Source organism: Blennius ocellaris (assembly GCF_963422515.1).
Source record: "Blennius ocellaris genome assembly, chromosome: 14".
Classification (NCBI taxonomy): domain Eukaryota; kingdom Metazoa; phylum Chordata; class Actinopteri; order Blenniiformes; family Blenniidae; genus Blennius; species Blennius ocellaris.
This window is the reverse complement of record NC_137663.1, coordinates 8943564-8970507: the sequence shown is the minus strand read 5'-3', so window position 1 is coordinate 8970507 and position 26944 is coordinate 8943564. Positions and strand designations below refer to the sequence as shown.

General features: G+C 45.2%; 3 protein-coding genes across 4 annotated transcripts in view; 2 read left to right on the top strand and 1 right to left on the bottom strand.

Annotated features, from left to right (window-relative positions):
- LOC308139206 (phosphatidylinositol-binding clathrin assembly protein-like) overlaps positions 1–11165 on the top strand; it is a gene marked incomplete at both ends in the record, with an annotated part of 28666 nt that extends 17501 nt beyond the window's left edge. Inside the window, 12 exon segments of the mRNA XM_080508552.1 lie at positions 869–971; positions 1364–1497; positions 1704–1801; positions 2034–2147; positions 2274–2304; positions 2559–2700; positions 4889–4912; positions 5186–5242; positions 5379–5498; positions 6978–7041; positions 8218–8303; positions 11028–11165. Of these exon segments, the coding sequence (XP_080364678.1) occupies positions 869–971; positions 1364–1497; positions 1704–1801; positions 2034–2147; positions 2274–2304; positions 2559–2700; positions 4889–4912; positions 5186–5242; positions 5379–5498; positions 6978–7041; positions 8218–8303; positions 11028–11165 (1111 nt within the window).
- A 347-nt stretch (positions 11166–11512) lies between these two features.
- Positions 11513–20312, bottom strand: rbm14a (RNA binding motif protein 14a). 2 transcript variants are annotated; one of them, XM_080509171.1, is made up of 9 exons: positions 20307–20312; positions 19513–19692; positions 17367–17551; positions 17111–17281; positions 16912–17021; positions 16536–16817; positions 16215–16456; positions 15478–15888; positions 11513–12338 (listed from the first exon to the last, which is right to left on the bottom strand). In XM_080509171.1, exons 2-9 carry the CDS (start codon positions 19671–19673, stop codon positions 12335–12337), a joined length of 1566 nt encoding a protein of 521 aa, XP_080365297.1. In that variant the 5' UTR covers positions 19674–19692; positions 20307–20312; the 3' UTR covers positions 11513–12334. The 2 variants fall into 2 exon arrangements, with proteins under 2 accessions (XP_080365297.1, XP_080365296.1); XM_080509170.1 differs by having other exon boundaries at positions 11513–15888.
- Positions 20313–21892: 1580 nt separating this feature from the next.
- On the top strand, positions 21893–26778 carry LOC308139204 (uncharacterized protein; the record flags this gene model as incomplete). The annotated part of the gene is made up of 6 exons (XM_080508550.1): positions 21893–21982; positions 22502–22705; positions 22819–22939; positions 24138–24210; positions 24322–24413; positions 25517–26778. The coding sequence occupies exons 1-6, from the start codon at positions 21959–21961 to the stop codon at positions 26776–26778; spliced, it is 1776 nt and encodes a 591-aa protein (XP_080364676.1). The 5' UTR covers positions 21893–21958.
- Between the last annotated feature and the right edge of the window lie 166 nt (positions 26779–26944).

The window sequence follows — 26944 nt, the reverse complement described above, 5'->3', positions numbered from 1 at the left end:
TCCAGAGCAAAGGGCGGTGTGCAAAACGAGGAGGAGATGAGCGTGCCGGCAGGATGGATTGAGTGGGGATGAGCGTCAGGGCTGGCGTGTGACAGAAAAGATCGCAGCGAGAGAGTGAAAGGAAGGATTTATGGAGACGCTGGGCTGGCCGCGATCTCCTTGCTTGGAGACGACGGCGCCGAGGTTTCCTTTGGGAGTGATCAGGATGGGTGTGATTAAAAATAAACAGACCAGAGAGACAGCTCAGGTTGAGCTGTGCGACGATAAAGGCTGAGACGATTTCAATATGTGCTGAGAAGAGGAAGATCTCAGAGAAGATTTGTGGGTGTGTAGTGAAGGACACCCAGGAGGAGAGGCAGTAGGGGAATAGGATGAGGCGGAAGCAACCGAAAGACCAGGGAGAAGGAGACACTGCGCTTTGAATCACAAACCCACATTTTAAAACGCACACATTCCCCACCGGATCCTCGTGAAATCCAAACGTTCGCTCCAGGTTTTACTGCGACGACACCTTGATGACTGGTTCTTCTGGTTCTATTACTTTATAACGACACGATGCTGATAGAAAACATTTGCTCTATGCGTCCAGCACATTTATGTCAATATCCATCAGCCTGTGGAATAGATCGCACTGAAATGAAGTGAAGGCATGCTCTTTGCATAATGAATCTTAATCAAATGTTTCCTCAGACCTTTAGTTTTATCATTGTGCCAATATATCGATCTGTTCACATCAGGTTGGTTTCCCTCACGACTTTAATATCTCTGTAAAGTTCTTTCTCAGTCAGTTTTAAAGAGCAAAGACACCGAATATAAAGTAATAAAGCGGCCGTGTTGGTGTGTGTGTGTGTGTGTGTGTCCCCTTTAGATCCAGCACCTTATCCAGCGCAGTGTCGTCCCTCTCCAGCACTGGAATCTCTCTCAGCCGTATGGACGACAAGACGGAGGACAACAGACTGCAGCAACACAAGGCAGGACGCGTCTTAGACGTCGACTTGCACCTGCAGACGCAGCCGAGCGGTTTAATGCACTTAGTCCAACACACAAGCGACACTTCCCCGAATTCAACTTCAAAATTGTTACTGTTTGCTTTTATCCAACTCGAGCACATGAGGAACCTCCGGTGCTTCTTGTCCCGCAGACTGTTGTTAAATTCAAACGGACAAAGTGCATCGGTCCTGCAGTACAGTGAAATACAGGGTCTGTCTCTGGCTGCTGGTCCGTGGCGTACAGGGATGCACGGAGAATAGAAATGAAGCCCCAACCCTGAGCACTGCGCCTCTGCAGCGGCACAGATATTTTGATGTGAAACCACATCCGGGAAAGGTTATAATCACTTGCTGTCGGTTTCCTTTCAACGCAGGAGGACGGTCATAAAGTAATCGACATTCAGACGCCAAACGTGTCGCCCAGCACCCAGTCCGTGGGCAGTGCCAACAGCAGCGGAGGAGCCGCAGACCTTTTCTCCAACTCACCCATCGTACCAGTAAACAACCAGTGAGTCGAAGCCCCGAGGAGAAGCTGCCTCTCTGAGCGGCTCAAACAGTGAAGATCTTTCAACGCCACAGTCGTTTCGGAGCTGCCGTTGTCACGCCAAGCTCTTTAAATCAAAGTCTTTGGCTTTGGCCGCGGTCATAAATTAAACATTGGCGGCAGATTGAGAGACTATATCTGCATTATCTGCTCTATTTTCCTCCCTGCAGTGTGCCAAACCTGACCAGTGAGCTGTTCACCCTTCAGCCCAGCTTCACCCCCATCCAGACCACACACACTGTGCCCAACAATAACAATGCCTGGGGAGGTAGGACTGCACAGCAGCACACACACACACACACACACACACACACACACACACACACACACACACATACAATTATGCAAATATAAATATGGAAATAAAATTCTCACTCGCAAGTTCACTCTAAGAACAGGATACGTCGTGACAGACAGTGACGATCAGTTGCTTCATGCTTTTGACTCATCCCCCCCCCCCCCCCCCCTCTCTCGTTACCATGGTTACCCTTGGACTTCAGGTGATCTGTTAAAGCCATCCCCACCCACTCAAATCCACAGCCCTGGAGCCCCGTTGCACTCTGGGAAAATGCTGCCCAATGATTTGGACTCTTCGTTAGCCAACCTCGTTGGCAGTGAGTTTGCAGCGTGTCTCTCTCATCACTTCTATATATATATATATATTTTATTTATTTTTTCCAATCCTTGTCTCTTGCTGAGACGCCTACTTTTAACGGATGTTTTTCTTTCCCGTCTCTCAGACCTGCAGTTTGGGGGGACGCCAGCTAAGAAGTGAGTGGGTTTGGTTGACATCAGAGCTGAGCCGCAAGCGATTGACTCTGCTGTCTGTTTATTGCTCTCCTTTATCTCCTATGATTTCACATCTGTGCACCTGCAAATGCTTTGTGTGTGTGTGTGTGTGTGTGTGTGTGTGTGTGTGTGTGTGTGTGTGTGTGTGTGTGTGTGTGTGTGTGTGTGTGTGTGTGTGTGTGTGTGTGTGTGTGTGTGTGTGTGTGTGTGTGTGTGTGTGTGTGTGTGTGTGTTAGACCGGAGCTCCAGTGGAGTCAGCTCGTAGAGAAGAAGCCCACGGGAGGAAACGGCTGGCAGTCGAAGACCATGTGCACCAGCACCAACTGGACCCACAGCACCCATCCCATGGCACCTGCACCCATGCCCGTTCCCCAGATGGTAAATTCAAAAGCTGTCAAGTCCCTCCACGCAGCTTCTTTCACTCCCGCAGCCTGATTAGCCCTCCGCTCATGACGGCGCCGGTGTGAGGAGCCGCGCGTGATTGACAGCGTCTTCGTTCTCCTGTTGGTTCAGTTAAATTAAACGAGCAAAGGGTCTGGTTTATATTACCAAGTCTAAATCTCTGCAGACCGCAGGGAGCTTCAAATTGGCTGGATTCTTTTTTTTAAATGTCTTCAGGCAAAGAACGTCACGTCTGCAGCCAGTGACCTTACAGACATGTGTACAAGACGTCTTTTGAAGCGTGAAGCTTTCTCGATGATCAGAAAACCTCCGCTGGCATTAACAGAGGGGAAAGCAGGTCATGTTATGTGACATGGGAATCTATAAAGCTCATTTAAATGAAAGAATAACAACCAAATTATCATTATCTTTTTATCTTTGTTGTTGCGTGGTGCTTTGATTTCTGTTTTCACTTTCCACTTTACCTCCACAATATGTCGGTTTACCTGCACGTTCACTGAGAATCTGAAGAATTACTAACTTTAAATAATTGTTCCTACGAGCAGATGTTAAATAAAACACAGACAGTTATGTATAGTGAGACTGTAAGTGTGCAATTCAATTTCCTAGGAGTGTATCCAAACCCTTTAAAGCTGTATTTGACTAAAAAACCTTTTCAGAGTCAACGATCGAGCAAAACTAACCAAGTGAAGTAATTTCCTTCATAACCGATGACTTATATTTTTCTTAACTGTGAACCATTTTGAACTGTGTTCAATAAAATGTTACATGTTGACTCTAAACGTGGATACAAACTCCAACAGAGCAGAAAATTGTGCTTCCTCATACTGAAAGAGCAAATTCTGGTCAGGACATTTTTACACTTAAGTGCAGAATTTGACCATGTTTGGCAGAGATTTTAAGAATAAATGTAGTTTTCACACTGCTTATCAATCCGTCTGACAGTCAGACCTTGAACAAACCTCCAGACCAATAAGCCTGCAAAACTGGAACATTTAAATCAGAATAGTTTGGAAAGGTCATACAAACAAAAAGCTGGAGTCCAGGGGAGTCAATTTGTTGAAAAAAAATTATGTTTTTACAATTTCCTTTTTTTTGGGGGGGCCCACAAACCTTATGTTTGACATCCTTGACCTCGATCTCAAGGGTCTTTGTCGAGTCATTTATCATCTTGTTAATGACCACATTGATTGAAGAGGCACTGTGTGAAATAGAACTCCTGCCACTCTTGTAAATAGTGTCGCGGTGTGGAGTCACTTTAGCGTCAGTCTGTCCTTTGCCTGACTTTCACTTTTTTTTTTTTTTGGCTCTCCTTATAGGCCAGTGGTCCAAATTGAGTTCAGTGGGTAAATGATAACCTGATCATCACATAAACGATCCGCTGCGTTGTAGCCAAGAGCTGCGCCCATTGTTTCACCTATCCCTCCAAGCTGCTTCTTGTGACGCCATACCTCCGCTGTGAAGCTGAATGGTCTCGGGCAGGTTGGATAATGTGCTGAATATTTTATGTATATCACAAAAATGTCTTAGAGATGACATTGAGGCTGCTGTTTTCTCTCCTCCTCCAAAAGACTTGAGGCCAACATTAAGTTTACATTGGTGGAGCTGGAAAATGGTGTATTTCCTGTCCCTGTGTTAAAGATTAGTGAAACCCAAGTTGGAAAGTCGTCCTTTCCTTTCACGTCCCGTTGAGCCAGTTTATCTATGAGGCACGAGTGTCGCAGGAATCTTTGGAAAAATGTCTTATAATGCGTTTTAATTTGTGGCCATCCATTATTCTGTCAATGAACTCGGGTTTCTCTTAATGACACACTTTACTTTAGTGTGAAATTCACCAAAGTACACCTTAGGCTAAATGTAACTTCACGCTGCATTCAAGGCTTTTGAAAAGGTCTTTCTGCCCTTTTGTGCGGCGCTCTAATTACCCGCACGTCTCTTCCATTCAATCTGTCCTCATCTCTTAATTTTGGACTGATTGACCTCTCAACTCAAACTGCTCATTTTGGCAGCAAATGGTTCGGAAAGCCGGTGACACGACTTGAATGGAGAGCAGAAAGACGTCATCTATCTGCGGCAGTCTGGCTCATCTGAAGAAGAACAAGCAATTTTTGTTTTGAGAAGTCTATATATTTGTTTACCTATTTTTCCCCTCTGTCCTCCACAGAACGGGATGATCTATACTGGCTATGTAAGTACCTGCATGTCAGTCCCTGGCTCAGCCTTTTGTAGGATTTACACCTGTGATATTTGATTCTACTTGTTTCTAATGCTGATGCTGCACGAGTGTGGATGTTACGTTCTGTTATGCCGGGTTGAAGGGTCATGTAAGGGGCAAACAAATGGAAATGCTGGGTCGGCCACTAGGCTCAAAGCATCAATATCGTGTCAAGAATCATCATTTAAGTGGGATTAACAATGGTTTGTCCCGGTTTTTCATTTTGTTTTTGTTTTTTGTGGCCAGGCTCCAGCACCAGTGGCTTTTCCTATGACGACACCCCAAGTGCCTGTGTATGGAATGGTAATGAAGGACGCATTCCATACATACATTGATGTCGCACCAAATGCAAATTCACGCGACAGACTGACATGATGCATTATTATCATGCTGAGATGATCATCTTTTCTCCTTTTTTTTCTGCCTGTGCGCCGACCAGCTCCCTCCTCAGATGACTCATCAGATGGGGGGTGTTCCCATGATGCCCCCACAGCCTGTCATGTACAACCAGCCTGTCCTGAGACCCACCAATCCTTTTGGACCCATCCCGGGAACACAGGTAACACACACTCAACCTTGAAGTGGATCTTTGTCAGAGATTTTTTCTGCAAGGAGATAATTATAAAAAAAAATAATAATAATTTTTAAAAGGGGACGACAATAATGCTGCCTGACTTGTTCATATTCTCAATGTATTTTTCTTTTCTCAACCTGTAATTAGTGTGATCGCCGCTTGCCTTCAAAAACAGCACCGATTCTTGCAGGAACACTTGCACACAATATTTGAAGCCACCCGGAGAACTAATCACGGATCTTTTGTGGATGTAGGCCAGTGTAAATCCTCCTGTCTCATCATGTAATCCCAGACCGAGTCAATAATTATTTTTTTTTCCCCCCAAGTTACTGTGAAAGCTTCGATGTGGCTTTCTCTCTCTCTCTGTCTCTCTCTCTCTCTCTTCCTTTTAACATGACAATCTGTTTAGTGGGCAATAAGCAGGCTGTGAGGGGGAAACAATCCAGACGGAAAAACTTGACTGAATATTGAGCAGCTCGTGTTTTTATGCTCGGTACTTTGTAGCTCTGGGGGAGGTAGTCGCTGTACAGCCAAAAAAGCTTGAAGTTACTGAACGCACTTCTGAGATATGTAAATTGCTCTTAGAGGCGGAAGTGGAGGTTTTAAATACTTTATTACATGTCTGAGGCGCCACACAGATAAAACAGTTTAAGAGGGGGGAAAAAAAAAAAAAAAAAAAGCTTGGAGGTTGGAATAGGGTTGGAATGTTCCGGAATAATTGGATGCCTCGTGTCTGCAAGTCTCCTGCAATAATTGATGTAGTCGGTCACGACTGCTGAAAGATTGAAAACATAATGATCAAGAAGCAGCGTTAATCATGCCATCAGATAATGTTGAAATTGACCAGGAAATGTGGAAAAGGAGCCATTTAAAGTAACCAGCTGTTCGGGCTACAAGAGCCTCCGAAGAACAAACAATCAAATATATTCTGGCCAATTATTCAAAACATTACGGAGCAATATAATTGCTCGCTGAGCGCGTACGCCCCTAAGAAGCTGTTTTCTGGCACGGTGGCAGGTAATACGCTTGTCAATAGATGCCTGAACACTTGATGAGGTGTTTTGTTGAACTAAATTACTCTCGATTCTACCCCCCCTCCCCCCCCACCCGTCCTCTGCAGATGCACTTCATGTAGAGAGGATGTTGTAACCATGGCAGCAAAGCTGAACGAGAGAGAGAGCGAGAGAGAGAGAGAGAGAGAGAGAGAGAGAGAGAGAGAGACGACGAGAGGAAAAGAGATGGAGAGAAAGAACACAAATACCAGTACCAAATCCAGCGCAGGAGGAAGAAGAAGAAGAGGACAGAGAGTGAGACGGCGGGGAGAGGAGAGAGAAGAGAGAGAAAGGACCAAGATGATGGAGAAAAGATGCAATGCTGATGTCAGTTCCCATGTTACCTGACCCTCCAATCTCCCGTCCTCTCTCCAAACATGGCTACTGATCTGTCTTCGAATCCTTATTGTAGGAGCGCCAGAGGCTCCGCATCTGTCCCACTCATCCTCTGTTTGAGTCGCCATTTCAAATGGCAGGTATGTCCTGTGATGACGCTACGAAGACTGACAGCTCTGTGGGAGCACAGAGACGCCCGGCCGCCCCCCCCCCCCCCCCTCTCCTCCTCCCCCCCGACCGACACCCCCCTCCCTCCCCTCGTCGTTATAATTTTCTTGTACAAAGGCTTTCCCGCGTCTCTTTCCATCCCGCAACCGAATCAAACTCGGAGGGCACACGTCTCTTTCTCGGATCGGATCGTTTGCTGGCACTTTATTCAATGTGAACTTTGCCAAGGGTGTGTTTCTATGTTGGTGATTTCAGCATCTTGTTCAGATTGGTTCCCGGTGGCGTTTTCATCCATCACCTGATGTCAGAAGTTCATTGATTTGAATGCATGTGCGTGTGTATGTATGTATGTATGTATGTGCGTGTGTGCGTGTGTCCCTTTTTCTACATTTTCAGCGTGCTGCATCGACATTACAATCTTTTATGAGCTCCATTTGTTCTTAATTGCCAACTTCTTTCGAGAACCCAGCGTGCACCGGTGATTTGTGAGCACGCTCAGTGTGACTGGATGGCCATAGCTGCGTCAGGTGCGTACTGCGCGTTTCTCTTTTGGTACCTAATGTCATTACTGCGTTGCCAGGTACCAATGTGTTACTGCACTGGAACTAACTAATGAAAGCACTGAGCCAGACCCAGGCGTCGCATTTGGATGTAAACAAACCTCTCATACTAACTTTGTTACTTGGGGGACGTGCTGTACACTGTATTTCCTGTTCCCCTGTTCTACAGCTGTGCAATATCATGCAACCTCATTACTGTCTTTTTCATTCACCCGTAGCCTCTCTAGGAGCTTTGATTCTGCTGTAGCGTTGTACAGTGTGTCCACATCGGGTTTCAGTCCAGACGTTTGTTTTTATTTTGTCGTTCTGGTGTACCTGTACTGCTCTAAAAGTGGTGAAAAATGCACTAAGAGCCAGACAGCGAGGTGAGAGGATGGCAGCGGGTGTGGTTTAATACCCAGCTGTGTTTATGACCTCCGGTCTGAGCATTTGTCCTGTCCAAAATTAGTCTCCCGACAAACCCCCTTGTCACTGGTTTAGGCTAATTATTAATTACCATAGCAGATGTCGCACCTCCAGCTGGAGGAATTCAAGACGTCGCTATCGCAGAGAGGTTTTGTTAAGGTGGTGTTTAACGTGTGCGGACAGGACAGCGAAAGGTCAGCGGAAGGAGTCGAGCTCACGCCAGACGGTTGCAGAACGTCTGCGGGTCGCGGGCCCCGACCACGCGCAGGGTGTGCAGATTAATTCGGAACAGGCTTCAACGAGACGTTAAACGTTGGCGTGGATGTCCGAGCAGACCCAAGGTCAAGCAAAGATCCACAGTCAGATGTTAAGTAGATATTAATATAAATATATATACATATATATAGCACAAACAGTCAAAAGGGGACAATGCTCTGCTGCACAAAAACCTAAAATCAATGCTGGGATGTACAGTCGAAAGGGGCAATAATTGATTGGGGATGAAGTCATTTTCTATTGATTGTGTCTGTTCTATGTACATGTACCGTATGTGTGTTTGTGTGCACATGCCTTCCCATAGAGATAAACAGGGTCATGTTCCTCGGTCAGAGATGGAGAATCTCTGGCGAGCCGGCAGCATGTACTAACATAGCAATGAGTGTTATTGTGACCGTGTCGCAGTCTGTACAACATCAATTCAAGGTGGCTCTCTCGGATCACTCATCGGATTACAAAAAAAAAAAAAAAACGCGGAAAAAAAGAGAAAGAATTACCCCGAATAATCAGATCTGAAAAATCTCAACAACAAAAAAAGCAGAGTTGTGAGGCGACCCTCTCCAGACAGCTGGAGCCGCGCGGGGCCACTGATTTCTTACAAAATCAGAGAATCACAACAAAACAAAAAAAAACCCCAACAACAAACAAAACAACCAACAATCGACCCACAGCGACCACTCGACTACCAGCAGAGACTCTTGTTAGAAATCATCACCAAGCAGGGAGAGATTTTCCATGGTTGCGCCTTTTTAAACGAAGACCTAAACAGGAAGTCAGCCGGCGTTTGGGTACCTCCCTGGGAAAACTGCTGTGTCACTCTCCACCACCGCTCCTCGTTCCAGTGGTTTTGTCCTTTGTCCGTCGGCGAAACGCTCTTTTCATTGTCCACCTCACTCTCACGAACCACAGCTCTATTCATCCTGGGCCAACCTGACTGTTACTGTGTCCTCTGTATATAGGTAATGCCGTTCATGTGTTTTTAGACGTGCTCTCTGTGAAGTGATCGAAGCCCCATTGGATGACGTACTGTACGTGGGACAATTTATTGCTGTATCTGTGTTTGAATGGTTGTACTTTGAAGGTGTAATCATCCAGGGATGGGTGGGTGGGTGTAGGGTCAATGTTTGTGATGTTTGTGTCCATCTGGAGGAGGAAAGGGGGGCTTGGGATCCGGGGGCTGGGGGTGGGGGTCACGGGTAAACTATCACAACTGGTCTATACCAAGAGTGTCTTCATCAAGGAAGTGGACAGGACAGGGTCTGTCCTCTTCAAAACAGGAACATTTTTTTGCACCAAAGTCATCATCAAAGCGCAGCTTCTTCTTATTCAAGGTCACTATGGATGGATGCTATCAGAACTCAAAAAGGATTTTTTTGGGCTTTTATTTTTAAGAGACAAAGAAACTGTCTTTTTTTTCTTTTTTCTTTGTTTGTTTTTTTTCTTTCCTTTTGGTTTTTTTTTGTTTTGTTTTGCATGATTAAGTGTCGTCTTTTTATTGGCTTGTGTGCCCGGTAAAAGCATGACCATTGTGTGAACTTTCACTTTACCGGTGTGTTTGGAAAAATGTTTAAGGAAACTTCTCCACGAGATTTTTTACTTACCTCTTGACATGAACGTCCATTGACATTCATAATCCAAACTGTTTTACAATGCGGGGATCCGTAACTGTTTGAAGGCTGGCTCGCATGCAGAAATGCAAACTTGCAAGTAGAAACCCCCCCCCCCTCCCATCGAACTTCAAACGCAGTCACCACAACCGCATCTCTTGTAAAACACCGTGGATGTCAATGCCGGTTTTCACCTAGCTATCTTAAAACATTGCAGTCTTGTAAAATCGCTCTTTATTAAAGCGTTGCTATTTTCAATACGTGTGTTTGAATGCTCGCTCCTCTTTCATACTATGCCAGCAGCATCATGAGAGGTTGTGATTGAAAGTCTTAAGTACTGTAATACGTGTTTGGTCTGGTCCACACTGTGTGGTGTTCTTAAATGTGTTTGCCCAGTCTCGTCCTGTCTGTTGCCATGAACTAGATTTAAATAGTTTCCAAGCCACCCTCAAAAAGCACAGACTGGTTTCCTGAAATCAAAAGCTTGATCTCACCAAAAGCTTCATCTCTCTTCAAACCAGGCCAGAAAGTGTACAGACCTGGAACCGGGGGGGGGGGGGGGGTTGTAATAAAAAAAACCATGACTTTCAGTCCCACTGTGCCGAGTGCAGACGGGTAATACGAACAATGTGTTTGCCATCCCAATGTCTGTACATTTTTGTAGCAATAGAAAGAAGTAAATATTCCTCAACTTAACCCGGCTGAAACGTGACGGAGTTCTTTATCAGTACAGGGAAACTTCACGTTTCTCGGACAAAACAAGTCCCACTTTGAAAAGTGTCTTCAGACGAATTCAAAAGCGAGACGCTCCTCTCTGTACGTGTCCCACACAAAAGGACACGGTGTCCTCTAATATCTGTATACTACTTCACTAAAGCACATAGGAGGCCAACCTCAATCAACAAGTCGGTTGATCGTAGTATTTAGTGAAAAACAATTCCTCACTGAACACAGTTACTCCTGAACCCAGAGAAATCAAAATGTTTGCACTTAACCATTGAACCTACTTCAGGCTAATCTGGCTGCTGGAAACCAGAACGTCACCGGAGTAGAAACTGCTGCATTTCCAGGTCGTTACACGACAGCTGACTGCGCATGATGTCTCTGCAGTTTCACGCTCCGCTCTTTGTCTCCCGACATGAACAAGCCAGTTTATCGCATTACCTCAGTATATTTGTGTATACTGCATTCGCCACGCTCACCCAGCACTCCCAAGTGTCCATCTGTAAAACTGTCCATCGTTGTTGAGGGCATGAATCTCTGCAGTGTCACTGAAAGTCTTGTTAGCAGGGAGTGAGGTTCCATGTCTTCGATTTCTTCTTTTTTTGTATATTAAACTGAATTATCATCAGGTCGGAATTGTTATCAAATTACTGGTTTTTAATTTTAAAAGCATAGATTGATGTTTTTGAAAGAAAAATGGAATAAAACGTCATCTGATGCTGAGCTCTGCAAGTTTTTTTTGGTGACACACACACACACAGACACACACACACACACACAGACAAACATACAGACACACAGAGAGAACACAACAGAAGTCTTTTTGAAATTTATTTATTGATAATTAAACATTTCAAAGAACATAGGACAAAATGTAATTTAAAACAACATGATAATATTTGTGTTTATTGTCATTCATACAAGTTGAACGTGGTCTCAAAAATCTTTTTTTTTTGGAGGGGGGGGGAGAAAAGGGAGTCGAGCGTTGAACCAGCAACCGATCCTGAGCCAGGTTATTCAACTCTGCAAATGGAGGGCCTACCAGTGTGCTCTTAAGCAAGGCACTTAATCCCGAAGTGGCCGCAGGGCACAATTTACAAAAACTAAAGCAACTCGGCCTCCCTCAAGTGTCCCGAATCCAGCTGTGGTCGTTTTGCCTGGCGCTCCTCAGCGGCGAGACGCATTCATGACCGACTCCCTGCTGCGGAAAGCGTGCGGACTTACACTGGTGGTGGTGCAGACGTCCTCGAAAGGTTGTGTGCGTGTGTGTGTGTGTGTGTGTGTGTGGCCACGTTGTGAGCAGGAATGTATGAGCAGAGTATGTCTGGGGCATAAGAACTGAAAACTATAAAGAAGGGCTTTTTTTTCTTCTTCTAATAAATCACCTGTTAAATTAAAAAAAAAAAAAAGAAAAGAAAAAGAATCTCCAAAAATGTAGAATCCTGACAAACCAATACCCCTAAAGGAAGCAGAAGTATGGACGTGGGCGGGATCTGTGCAGTGGATGCGTGTCGTTTGTGTGCGTGTGTTTCGGGGGGGGGCAGGAGTGTGTGGTCTGAGTGTTTACCTTAGTGGGGGGACACCCCATCGTCCACAGCAGTTTTCAGGCCTAACGCTGCTGTTTTCCCCATTCCACGCTACAGCTGCGTGTGGCGTACGTCCAGGGCAAGGGCTCAGTTTGGCTCCCTCCCACTCTAGCTGCAATAATCAGCAAGAGGAAGAAGGTGGCTGGAGCAGCAGCAACAACAAGGCATGCAACTAACAGTTCACATGGAGAAGGTGGAATAATGTGGAGAGGCTATGTGTCACTTAAACCTAACACAGGACAATCAAGTTGAGGTGCCGAGTCAGCAAAAGAAGGATGTGGTACACTCGCATCAGAGTACTATATGGCAGGAGATAGAGATTTAGATTAGTTGCGCATTAGATTCATTTGCACTTGTGGTCTTGATTCCCATGAGTAAAATGCAATGGACTTTAGTTAATGTGAATCTGCCTGTAAGTGTGGAGTTGGAGAACGTATCGGGGCGTGACAAACAATTCTAGCCATGCAACAAAATGATGTTTGTGGTGAGAGCGAAAGAAGGAAAGGAAGGAAGGTCCGTCGGCTTTTCTAAACGCTGCCCGGGAAAATGAGCGGCCTTTCCAGAACCACGGGAAAAAAAAAACTAAAAAAACTTTTTCCAATCACCTGCAGCACCGAGGCTGTCGCCTCCAATCTGCCACACGCCACCGCGTTCTGCGCTCACTGGTCCTTCGCCGCCGCTCAGACCGCAAGATTCATCATCCCCGCAGCAAAACACCACGGAATGACCTGCAGGTTTAGTTCACGCGCTCCCTTTCTTTTCAGAACCCGATGCCTCTGGCCGCCAAATTGCGAGTAAGAAATACAATCAATCGATCAGTCACAACTCTGACTGAAATGTTGGTTGGCATCGCTTTTTCAATTTTAAATATTTACAAAAAGTACCAAATTGTAGGTTTGTTTTTTGTTTTTTTAGTGTAGGAATATTATGTGTAAAATAATCCAAAGCGTTTAAAGGCGTTTACATAGAACCGCTGACGAGACTGAAAAGCTCCTGATCAAACATGTTCGGAACGGATCAGAAATGTGGCCAAAGCGCTGAAGGTAGAGGAAGTCAAACGGCCAAGCTTCACTCTCAAACGCTCTTCCTGGCTCTCAAACACACACACACACACACACACACACACACACACACACACACACACACACACACACACACACACACACACACACACACACACACACACACACACACACACACACACACACACACACACACACACACACACACATCCAAAACTGACCAAACACACAGCTTCTTTCAGACCGAGTTCAACGGGATCGCCTCAAATTAAGACGACAATTTAACACAAAACTGAAGAAAGGAAACCGTTTATGTCAAAATTGTTTTCATTTTGAGAGGTTTAAAAACAAAACAAAACAAAAAAGAAAAACCAACAAACAAACCTCCGACCAGAAACGGTGTAAAGATACTAAACTCCTGAGATGTTTGTTCTATTACGATGCATTCAGGTAGATACACAGGAAAACAAGCAAGGTGAATTAGGAGCTACTGGAAACAATCATATACTTCAGTCTGAAAACACACGCTCAGTTTTTCCTGTTATCAAATGTACACAAAAAGAAAAAAAGAAAAGAAAAAGAACCCTCTCCCTCATAAACGTTCAGACTACAAGCGTGCTTCAATACACCCTGGGAACATCTGTCGATAAATCAAGAGAAATGTGACGCTAAACAAGTGGCGGCTCCACTCCAAAAGTCACACCTCAAACCCCGAAGTCGTCTCAGGTTTTGACTTCAGGACAAACGCAAGTCGCTCGGTGGAGAAAATCCAACAGATCGGTGTGACCGATGAGTCGCCGCAGACATAAATGAAGACGTCGCACCGTCTCCCCTCTCGACCGTTGACCTTGAAGCCCCGGGTCAAATCAGCCTGGACCATTACTGTAACTAGAGCTGGTCGGTTCACCGGCACGCCGTTCGTGGTGACTCGTCAGTAGAAGCACAAGCCTCGCCGACATTTCTCAAAACTACTTTTACTTCAGTGTTGCTTTCCCTCGCTGTCAAACGCACATCAGTTAAATGTCGGCAGCGACGGGCCGACTCTTACAAAATGGCCACGGCGACTGAATTCAAGCCAAGGTCTGTTATATACTCCACAAAAGACGTTTTTTCAGCCACAAACGACGGTGACCTTGAATACAGTTAAAACTTTATTGATGCTCCAAGCTAAAAAAAAAAAAAAAAGAAAAAGAAAAAAGAAGACTAATACAACAGTGCAGCAATAAATCCAACCTTCATCGTTGTAATGTGAAGCTGCCGTTTCTGCTTCAAAGCATCCAGTGTTCATTACATAAACTGCAAAATTTTTTTTAATAAAACGCGTGAGATAAACCATGACACAACCAGCTGCCAGCTAAATGGTCATTAAAGCAACATGTGGTCTAAAACATGCAATTTGGTCTTCATTAACTGTGGCTGTCAAGAAATACAACTTCCAAAAAAAAAAGAGAAAACACCGTCTTGTTTTTGGAGGAGGCCAATTCACCTGGAGATCAAGCTAACAGTTTATTTGCCATGGTCTCAGGCCTGTGCGTCATGCTGCGGCTTACCTACGACGTGTGGTGGTGCAGTTAACGATGTGCTGCTGTAACGTGTGCTCGACTGCGGCAGAACAGAAAAAAAATTTTTGAAAGAAAAAGAAAAAATCTCTCTTCTTTGTGTGGAGTATAGAAAAGCCCTCGACTCGGCCTCAAACAGAACCGTGTGTGAAGAGATTCAACTCTGACTTTAAAGTCTTAACTTTCTCCCCGGCAACTGAGAAGCTGCTTCGACGTTCGACCAGAAACCAGCTGCGCCTCTCTAACATCTAAACACAAACTACAAACATTTGACAAACTTCTCTGGCCCTTTTGTCCAAAGACTTTGCGAACTCAAGATTTCCCCCTCGACTCGACACCCAATGATAGACAAACTCAATGGAGATGACGTTAGCCGGTGTGGAGAAAGGGGCGGGGCTTCAAATTCAAAGCAAATTTAAATTACAACCTTGCTCCTTCTCAGATTTTGAACTGTCCCTTATGTAAATACACATGCACACACACTTACACAGACACACACACACACACGCATACACGCACACGCACACGCACACACACACACACACACACACCTGCAGTGTGTAAGGAGTGTGTGGGGGGGTGGACCTATCGGTAAGGGGGTTCTGGCGTGTGGTAAGGGTAATCATGGCGCTGGGGCATGGGTTGCCCGTGTGCGGGTGTCTGCTCATACGGTGTGGATGTGGAGTAGCTTCCCGCTGCCGCGTAAGCTCCAGATGAATCATATGCTCCCGACGCCCCGTAGGCTGCGGATGTGTCATAGCCGGCGGAGGCGTCGTAGCTCCCCGTCGAGGCGTCGTAGCTCCCGGCTGAAGCGCCGTAGCTCCCGGTCGAGGCGTCGTAGCTGCCCGACGTGTCGTACGTGCCCGGGGGTGGGTAGGCGCCCGAGGCATAGGTCGGGGGCGCCGAGTATGTCCCTGGGGGTGCAGGGGTCGTGCTGGAGGCGTCCGTCTGTGTGGTGGCTGGTGGAGCCGGAGGGGGCGGCGGAGGATTGGTGTAGGCGTACTGGAGGTATTGGTACTGTTGCTGGTACTGCTGATACTGTTGGTATTGATGCATTTGTTGATAGTACTCTGCGTAGGACCTGGATTGTATCGGGAGAAAAGCAGATTGAGATATATTAATAAAAAAAATCACATCTTATTTTAGTTCTTTGAAATAGCTGCTTTTGCTAATGCCAGTGAATCAGCTATTTCCATGATATGGCTGTTAGCAGAATGCTTCAGCTCCTTCTCACCCCATAATACGTCACCAGAATTCCCTGAAAGGGAAGCTAATTCTTGAAACAAGCACATTTCACAAAAGTATAGTTCAGTAAACGACCATCGAAAAAGGCTGTACTAGTATGAGCTGTAAAAACAAACAAAAAAAACCAACACAGAGGAGCAACTGCATCATGTGTCGCAGCACCTTGTAACAGGATCTGAGCCTTCAGATGTGGTGGTGGTGGTGGTGGTGGCTGGTGGCGGCGGGGAGTCTTCAGACACTCCTGGCGGCGTTGGCAGAAGGGCTCGCCGTTTGGTTCGGATCTGAGCGAAGGAACCTGGAACCGGGTCGGGGAGGAGGGGGGCTCGATTTCCTCTTATGGGGCTGCGGTCCCGCTCCGTTTCTGTGGTTGCCGCCTTTCTTCCCGCCTGCTGCTCCGCCAGGACCTTTATGTTTCAGACACGCATGTAAATATAAACATGTCACCGACACCGAGTGAAGCAAGCCACTTGTGTGTGGACACACCTTCTGGCCCTCTTGAAAGAACTTGGCTCTTGCCGCTTCAAAAAGCGTCGTTGGATCCGGGGTCGTCTGCGGATCGATTTCCTCGGCTGGCACCGCAGGCCCTGGATTGTGATTGGCGATTTCTTGGTATACCTGGTCGGCGACGGTGCCGTACACTTGACTGGCAAGAGCCCCATATATGACACCGTCTGCACCTTTAGCACTTGTAATGCCCTTTAGGGCCGCGTAGGTGGGGTCAAAGGATGTGGTATTGTAGAAGGAGTTATGGACACTTTGTTGAACCTGCAAAGGAATAGGAGCATTTTTTTTAGAACTCGGGAGGAAAGGTGTGCAGTTTACCTCACGCTGCTAAATAGGGGCTGAAGGAACAACTCACTTGAATAGGAAGTCCGGCAGCAGCGGCTGCGGCCGCCGCGAGCACAGCCGCCTGGCTCTGGTGATGCTCTAGTGATGGGGGAGGTCGGGGGAGAAGACCCTCTCTGCCGCCTACAGGCAACATGTCAACAGAAGCCATGAGTCGGTGAACACGAGAAGGGTGGATATTGTACACGTCTCCTCGTGTCGCTTCACACCACCTGCGTTTCCTGAAGACAGGAGCTGGTTGACCAGTGGCTGAGCTTTGGACAGCTCCACCGCCAGCTGACGGCCTTTATACATGGTCCCGTTGAGCGCGTCGATCGCCGCCATGGCCTCCTCCTTCCGCTCCATGTGCACGAATGCGTAGCCAACGTTGGAACACAATCTGGCTGTGGAGCGCACAGGGGGAGAAGAACGATGAGCGTGGGCTGAGCGCTAATGACACAACCATCGTATCTCTACCGCGGCCGTTACCTTTTACTTTATCACAGTCTAAAACCCTTCCGAAGGTCGAGAACAGCCCGTGCAGGTCATCTGCTGAACACGTGGCGCTCAGGTTCCCCACAAACACTTTAGTGGAGTTGGGGGGGCGAGCGCGCGACTCCTCCACCACCAGGGGTCTGCCTCTGTACTCTTTGCCATCGAGATGCCGAATGGCCCTGAGAGACCAACACAACGCAAGAAAAAAACAATTTTTTTTAAACTGCCAAGTGCTTTCAGATTTTTCCTATAATCTGAACCTATGATCAGTATTATGATAGTCTTCTACTATGTATCACCAATTATATGGGTATTATTCAGGTATTAACTGTCTGGTACATTTTGTGTTCTACAGTTTGAAATGAGATCGACCGACACAAAACACCAACACCACCTCACACAACCCGCACCCAGGACCATTAGACACACTGCACTTTTTAATGGCCATCACTGTTCTCTCTCTGTGTATTAAACATTATTCATCCATCTAGTCTTGTGTAGTAATACAAGAATGTAAAGTATTGTCATGGTTATTGTCTTGTTTTTATATCATCGTTAGCATTATTGCTTTTAATATTCATTATTATTGTTTGCATTCTTTTGCTATCCTTTTTTATTACTGTCCACTTGCTGCTGCAACAATAAACATTTTCCATTAAGTCATTCCATCAGGTTGCAGGTGAGCCGCGTGATGCTCAGGAAATAAAATGCGCTCAATCATCACCCAGCCAGCTTATAGTAGTAGTAGGTGTGTCCTCTTGGTTGCCTTTTGCGCAGTGTTATTTCAGTTGGAGCCTGCATATTATAGTATCTTGTAATTCCATGTGTAACATGGGTTTAAACAGTGAGCTGGAGCCACCCATTCAACACATTATTTAATTTTTAAAGACTATAATAGTAATGTCGGGACTTGATCAGTTTTCATTTGCTCAATGTCAAACTCCTGAAATTCATTTTAACAGCCTTAATACAATCTGAAAATAAAATGTCTTTCTTTCTTAAAATATGCAGATGTTCTCTTGGTCTTCTTTAGACTATATATTTGCTAAACTAATTAATGGCACGTCAGGAACATTACTAGTCTAAACACTAAAAAGCTTTGTGGGAATGTATAATAAACTCCCAATGTGTCTCCTCTTCAAATGCTTGTGATGCACATCTGTGACACACTCTATCCACTTTGCAAATGTTACAAGAAACTGTTTTCATTGAGTCCATGTGTCGCCGGCAGTAAAGCTGGGAATGAAGTGCCTCGCTGGGGTGAAAGGTGCCGACTTTACAGCAGTGCAGCCCTAACAATCACAAGGCCCCAACTCATTACCCCACAATAACCCTCTTAAAAATAGTGTAGTCCAGACGTGAAGTACCGTAAACTTTTTTTAAGACGCTGCAGCTACAATTTTACATTCAATTACAATACAACAATCCTCTGGGTGTCAAGTTGGTTATGCATAAAGACAGTACTCACATTTTGCATACAAACACCCCCCATCTATGAATTAAAGATATGATTCGTCAACAAAGAAAATAGTGGCAATATTTAGCAAGCCATCATGTTGGAACTAAGTGAATAAATTAGTCAGAATAAATTAGGTGAATTTTTTGGTTCCTATGCTCCTCATTTATTGAACCAATTTCCTGAACACTGCTGACACGCTGACTTATTTTAAATCAGGACTTAAAACAGTAATTTGCTCAGACTTTCCATTAAACAATAGACTTTAATCTAATTCATTACCCTTTTACTTTTTGTGATATTTATGCCTTTCTTAATTAATAATGCTTTCCCTTTATTTCCTTGTAAAACACTGAATTAAATTATGTCTGAATAATGCTAAATAAATAAATTTGCCTTGCCTTTAGCGTAAGGGTCTTCTGGTTGATTAAAATGAGGGATTTTTATGGTACATTTAAATTTGTGTCTGCAAGAAAACAGATTAAAAAAAATATATATTTTGGGGGAAAAATAATTCATCTCTGTGTATTTTGATTTAAAGCTGCTATCTGAATAATAGCAAATGTGTATTGATTTGGACTGACTGGTCGTTTGTTGCAGCACCACCTTCGAATATATTTATATAATCGATATATATAATGTGTTTGGAACTATTTGATCGAAACTGTCATAAGAGTTGCATACCTGTCTGCCGCCCCCTCTCCTTTTAGGGTAACGAAGGCATACTGCCTGAGCAGGGAGCAGGTGTTGATCTCTCCATACGGAGAGAACAGCTTCGTGATCTCGTCGTGTGTCGCATCTAAAGGAAGATTCCCCACGAACAGCTTCACGTTCTCACCACTCATCTCTGTAACAACCAGGCATCTGCGGAATAATGCACACAACATGCAGGCCGCGGTTAGTTCGTCTTCTCATCACGACGCCGGCTAATGGGAAGACTCTGAAATCGATTCTTCACTTCCTGGAAATATAGACATGTTTTAATGGATAATCGGGGGGGTTAAATTGCTAAAACAGCGATGGTTAGGAAATGCACACACACACTAGCCGGCGTTATTAGCTCGGCTAACACGAAACCGTTAACGATCGCGGTGGAAAATCGATTGACCGAAGTTAGGAGTCTGTCTGTAATATTTTTTGAATGCGTGAAAAACGCTTCGTTATTACAATTTAATAAAACTGAACTCTCCATATGCTGAGGTTTGAGATGCGCCCTCCAGCTCGCTGTAAGCTTCTGCCGCTTCGGGCCATCTTGTTGAACATTAGCCGTGTAGCTTCGGCTAGCGTTAGCCGAGTTAGCAGCGAAAGCTAACGCAGACGTTTCCATCAGAGTGGTCGCGAAAGTTAGGGCCAAAGTGAATCTTGTCTGCCGCTCGGATAAAAATGTGACGTGCGCTGAATGATCATTTTGTATTGTAAAGTTCTCCGAAGACCGTGAAAATCTTTATATAGGCCGACAGAGTGGACAGATGTCTTACCCAACGCGGTCCTGGAGCCGTTGTATTTGTTACGTCACTTCCGGCTCCGCTTTGAGACAGGCACGGGCGCAGTTTCACCGCAGGACTGGGTTCTCACAATGAAATGTTCCTGAGGATGAGGAGCATTGTTTGAATTCCTCACTGAGTTGCTATTTGCTGAGTTAACATTTCCAATTTAATAGTACAGTGTCAAAGTAGCAGGCAGGTGAGAAAAAAAGGCTGCTTTGAATACAAAAAGCAGTTGCACCACTGTTGTTTTGGTTATCATCTATTCTGCTGTGTCTCTCCATCAAATAAAAAACGGCACACATCTTCCCCCCTCTACCCATGGCTGAGGTGAATGCATTTATCTATTTATCTTTGAGGACCATGTCACAATAACACCATCCACAATGTGCAACACGCAACATTTATGTTTGATAATTTTTACAAACTCACAAAGCTTGTCATCATAAGTCAAAAACTGTAACATTCTCTTTGATACCATAGAGGCAAGTTGTGAAACACAATTCTATCGCAAGTATTTTTTTAAACAACCAGTTCATTTGGAGTCATTTTGATTAATACCTGTTTCAAATGGACATCATCTTGTCACATACAACCAATAATTTATTAGTTTTGGGAACTGTTTGTTGGGCTGGAGCCACATGTCATAATTATGACATAAGCAGATTGGTGTGCAATCGGCGCTTCATCTCTGTTATGACAGCACTTTTTACATCAGTTATAACCCAGTTGTGCAATTACACCTGTTTAGAAGCTAGAAAGTTGAAATGAGCTAAAGTGTGATCCATTTCTTACTGGAGTACATTTGTTTCAAATATTACCAGCTAAATAAAGCAGGTAATTTGAGTTGTAATCTTGTATGTATTGCTTTATACAATTCAGGGTTGCAATGCACTGGATCTAATTCCAGCTTACAATGGGCACTGTCATTGTCCACCTGTTCAATACTCTGATATGCCATGCAGGTGGATGGATTATGTGCCAAGGAGCATGTATGAACAACATTTAAGAGAAATATGCCTTTTGTGTACATAAAACAAGTCTTGGATGTCTTAGTTCAGCTCTTGAATAATAGGAGCAATCGCAAAAGTTTTGCATTTATATTTTTGTTCAGTGTAAATGTCCTTCTCACTGTGTTTGTCCTGCGATGGACTGGCCTCTTACCCATGATGTAACCTACTTGTGCCCGTAGTTAGCTCTGATGGGCTCCAAGTTGGATAAAGTGATATAAATTAAAGATGAGTACAGGCTTATGATAATCACGTCCTCCTTAACACGAACTAGAATTAAATATTTAATCTCCTTATGGTTATCAAAATCAAACCAACATTGGTCCAGGGGTATTTGGCCCCTCTGTAGTGGCTCCCTGAAGAAACTTTAGAAGCTGCGTCTGCTTCATTTTTCAAGGTTAAATGTGTTTTCCGGCACCCAGTTAATTTGAACGAAGGGCAGGTCGGTGTGACGTCAGACGCACGACGTGATGACGCGAGGCCTCCAGGTGCGGTAAGGTGGGCGGGGAGGCGGGGCCGCGGAGCGAGAGGCGCACGTCATGACAGGCCGCGGCTCGGGGAAGTTAAAGTGTTTTATCGAGGTAGAGTTGGTGGAAAGAACAAGGAGCATGCCTTCACAACGCGCAGCCGGAGGGGATGAAGAATAGAGAGGCATCGGAGGTGAACAGGCAGTGAAACGCGGAACTGGTAAATGTCAAAAAGAGAGTATTTCGATAGAAAAAAGTGGTGCGGCTGTGGATCTGGAAGACGGTTCCAGGAGGAAATGTGCAGCTTTTAGTCGGAATGCTCTGTACAGATCCAGACAGATAATGACCTGTAAACTATTCTATGTGTTCCGATAACAATTGGATAGAGGTATAAAGGTTTAAGTGTCATTCGCCTTTTTTTTTTTTAACTTTAATTGTGGCGATTGTCTATTGCGTAAACGTGTTTATAATTAAAAGATCTGTTCACTAAAGTTTACCATTTCATTGAAGCCGTGTCTGAGCTGCTGCACTTTACCATGTCTGGACTTGCTGTCTCAATCGAGTCAGGTTTACTAGGGCAGGTGTGTGTGTGTGTGTGTGTGTGCACTGGAGCCAGTAACATGGCCCTCTAAATAACCACCCGTGGCATTATGGGACTGCATGTGAAGTGCAATCATTAACCACCACATTTGTTTTTGTTGTGGGTTTTTAGATGGCACAACAAGAGGAGCCTCTCTATGACTTCCCCGAGCCCACCCAGCCGTCCCAGCAGAAGGCTCTGGCTCACCAGAGGGGACGGGGCTCCCTCAGGAGCATCAGTGTCCTGGACCGTCTCCTGCTCACTGTTCCCGTCTGGCTTCAGCTGTCCATCAACCCCGCCACAGCACTGCACATACTGCGGAGGGAGCCCCCCGGGGTCTGACACACTATACACACCATACGTTTTTTTTTTTTAAATCAGGCTGCACATATCTTCTCTGTTCACACACTGGCCTTTTCTCTTCGTAATCAGTCGTGTTTGTCCTGCAGACGTTCATCATCCGCAAGTCTCGTACTTCCCAGAGAAATGTGCTGTGTGTCCGATTGGCGGACGACAGCGTGCCTTCCTTCGTCCGGCAGTTTGGCATCAAGGAGGAACAATCCAGTAAAAGTAAGAGATGAATTTGTCTAAACCTGGCAAGTGACCATATTTCATTACTTTTGCTTTTTCTTTTTTTCCTGGTCAGGATTTTCTATTACCAAAAACAAACAGTAGGACAGTGGTACTCAGGAGCATTTAGCCAATCTTATAGCAGTGAGACGAGTGTTCTATTTTGAGAATTTTTAAGCAAGAAAAGGTTTGATTTTAGTCAGTTCAGTGTGTTATCATGTATAAATGGCACATATGGGTGTTATTCACTGACATAGAAGATTTGAAATATCATCAGATGACATTCTGCAGTTTGGTATTTCAATAATATTGGACTTTCTTGCTATAGTTGTATCGGCATACGCACACATTACCACAGCAGTTTGACATAGAAGCCAATATTGAGCTGTAGTTAAAGTGTTCTCAGTTTCTCACACTGTGTTGTTTTAGTTTTAATAAATATATTTCATGGGTTATTGCAGCATGTAAACTTGAGCTTAATTCTAGAAATTGAATTCAGTGATCAAAATGCGTGTCTTTTTAAAATATTGATGGCTGTCCTGGTAAGGAAATTACCTAATTTTAAGTCTCCCTTACACTTTAAAGTAAAGTTAATTCTGCATCATTTTCACGTTAACAGTCATTTAGGGTGGATTTAAAATAAATCCATGGATCAAGTAGGGTTTATACCTAATTACACCCACCTTGAAGATGAAGGAAAATGCAACTTAAATACTTTTCCCCTTGGGAAACTCTGTAAAAAAATAAGGTTGTGTTTAAGGTCACCGTCCGGAGAATTTTCCTAGTAAGGAAAACCTCAGGAAGGCAGAATACACAGGAACCAGACGGAGAGAGATTTGAAAAAGTTTAGGACAATTTTATTACATTATTCTTGCAAGAAGAGACAAAGTCACAGTTCAACTTTTACATGATTGTCCAGGAATTTGTCTGACAATGAAGTCGCACAGCTCCTTCTTGAAGGCTGAATTGTTTTGGGTCTGCAAGTGAAGGACGCCAAAAGTAGCGCAGAGGCTCTAAAAGTGCTGACACCGCTCATCCTTGAACACGGAGCGCAAATTACACGTCATTCTTTATGAGACAAAACAACATTTCTCTAACAGTTACTCTTCTGATTATTCCCATTAATCCCTCTGAAGAAGTAAAATGCCTCTTCACTCTGAACCCTACATAATCGTCCCTTTTGGAATTCCTTCCCCAGCTTTGTGCCTCGAGACTTCGGCCATCAGCTTCCCAGATCTCCCAAGACTGATTGCCTTTTACTGCGTCAGCAGGTAAAGTAATCTATTCCACTTTCCAAGCTGATCTATTTCCATTTCCTTCCGTCCATCCTTCATTATCTGCAATGACTGATGTGAGCGTTATGGATATGTACTGTGTGTCAGGGATGTGTTGCCGTTTCCTCTGGAGCTCCCTGAAGCCATTGCAAGAGCAACGTCGCACAAAGAGCTGGAGTCCATCTCGCACATGGGAATAGGTTGGTGAATCTCTTGTTTCCCCGACAGCAGAGTTTTGTGACCCCCCTTTCATTAAATGAATAATTTAATTATACCTTCATAACGACCTCCCACCCTCTGGTTTAACAAACACAGGGGGGAAACGTGTAACCGCGTGCGTTTTTCCTCTTTTACTCAATCAACCAAGTTATGAAATAATAATACGTCTAAGAACTGCAGGTTAAAACTAAGCTGAGTAAAGTCGCTCCCGTGAAACAGAAGCTGTTATTTAAATGGTGGCAATGTATGCGTTTGTGTAATACGCGTAGGTGTATTGTATATGTTGTAAAAGTGCGACTCGGTCTGTGAGAAATACAATCTGAGAAGACATCTGTTAAGCTTCTGCAACAGAGGAACCCAACCCTATAGCGCCGGTGTCGTGAAGGACTGTCTTGAGTGTGAAGAGGGTTTATTTCAGCAGGGTGGAGTCTGTCTGGTGGTTGGAGGAAGAGACAGGAGGGTTTCCATCAAGCTTATATCAACAGAATGTCTGCGGTTTGCTCTACAGTGTGTTTCTAACAGCCGCAGTTTCATCTGTATTCATCTTTGCATTGTGTTCATTAAAGCAGGGTGTACAGTCTAATTATAATAATTTCAGCCTAAACTCTTCGGTCACAAATTACGAGTAATGATGTTGATAGAATAAGGTGGGAGAAATAGTTTCTTCCTGTTTTTTTTCTTTTAAATTTTGTATTTGCATTGTGTATTTGGTTGACGGAATAAACTATTACTACTAAATACAACCATTAATACCTCTATTTTTCAGCAGCATTCTGGAGTATTTTTCTGCACATTTTATGAAATGCTTGATTTATTTATTTATTTTTGCCTCAGTAATTAATCGCACTTGCTTTAGGTTTTGAAGATATTTCAACACTTACTGGGATCACAAATCACTTGTATGCATTCTTCCCCTCTTTCATCCATGTCTTCTTCACTTCTTTCGAAACCTAAAGCAACTGCGGTTGCCTTTTTCGACAAAAAGCCCCCCAAAAATAACACCTTTGCTGACTGAGTCTCTTCACAGAATCTGAATAAAATTGTTGACGCTTCAAAAAACTTCATTTCCTTTGTCATTTTATAGAATTCTGGAATTCCCATCTGAATGTCCGGGGTCCACGTGAAGCTCCGAAATCTCTGACAGGCGAGGAGGAGGAGAAGAAGTCAGACGCTGTGCCTTCAGCCTCTCCTGCACCTCAGCCGGTTGCTGCACTTGCGTCTAACGCCGCCGCGCAGCTCGACTTGGACAACCAGCTCGCCGGCGTTGCGCCCGAACCGGAGTCATCCACCACCACCACCACCAGACAACCTGGTCCCGGTAATACTTTGTTCCAGGAGTTCTGTCCGATCACGACGCGCAGCCCCCAGGAGCTGGACTGTGGCGCCGGGCTGGGCGCCCTCTGTTTCATCAACCCGCTGTTCCTGCAGTCCCAGAGCGCCTTGTCCCGACAGCGCATGTTGAAACGCAGCCTCAAGATTCGGATTTCCACCGAGACGTCAAGTCTGCTGTCGCCCCCGCTCGCTGCCCCTCCTCCTCCCCCTCTGATACCGAAGAGGAAAAGGACATGTAAGGCCCAGAAAGAAAGGCAAGACGAAGCCGAGCTCTGTGAGGAAGTCCAGCCGCCGGCGAGGCCGGAGCCGGTCCAGGCGCAGACCGGGCCGGGCCGGAGTCGAGCCGAGTGCCGAGGAGAAGAGGCGACAGATCAACTTCCAACAGGATTGGAGCTTTTCCCCCGTGACTGTGACTACCTGACGCCCCCTCCGGCAGTGAATGCCTCCCTCCCTCTCTCACTCTCTCCATACATGTCTCCGGCCGCTGCTCCCATGCCGCCACCACTCCTTCCCAAAATGACTCCCTGCCGCTCTCCTCACAACTCCCCCAGTGCGTCTCCCTCCCTGTCGCCGTACCAATCTCCATCTCTGCCTCACAGGGCTCCTTTTTCTCTCTCTCCGTACGACTCGCCCAACCTCTCACCCTTATGTTCCCCTCAACAGTCCCCCCCGACTTCTCCCATGCCGCCCATCTCCCCCTTCACCGCTGAAGCCTTGACTCAGCTGACAGAGCAGGATGACTGTACGTACGCCGCTCCTACAAGGCCGGGACAAAAGAGAGCCGAGGAGGAAGCAGGTGTGGACGAAAACGAGGGTCAAGAAGGAGAGATAAAAGCCGTGCGGGAAAGAAGACGTGAGGATCAGGAAGATGGTTTGGCTTTGCAGATGGGTGCTGCGTCTTTAGACTGCGAGGGCTCCAGCTCTGGAGAAGCGGCCCCTCCTTCCTCCGTCAGGCACAATAAGAGCCTCCAGCAAACAAACCCAGTCACAAATAATGACCAACAGAATGTTTAACGTTTTAATTGTGTAGATTAAGCACATTTCCTTTGGAGTTTTAGGTTTTCCTGAAATGGCAATAAAAGAAATTCCCCACCATACTAAACCTGGCAGTAATGTCTCCACTCAAAGGGAAGTTTTTGGTACTGCTCAATAAAAAAAAAAAGGCTCAAGAATGACTGTT

Excerpts from the sequence above, each read along its gene's own strand:
- rbm14a (XM_080509170.1), bottom strand. The coding sequence starts at position 19,673 with ATGAGTGGTGAGAACGTGAAGCTGTTCGTGGGGAATCTTCCTTTAGAT. Across the intron at positions 17,282-17,366 it reads AGACTGTGATAAAGTAAAAG|CCAGATTGTGTTCCAACGTT; the intron begins GTAACGGCCGCG and ends TGCGCTCCACAG. Across the intron at positions 16,818-16,911 it reads CTGCCGGACTTCCTATTCAA|GTTCAACAAAGTGTCCATAA; the intron begins GTGAGTTGTTCC and ends ATTCCTTTGCAG.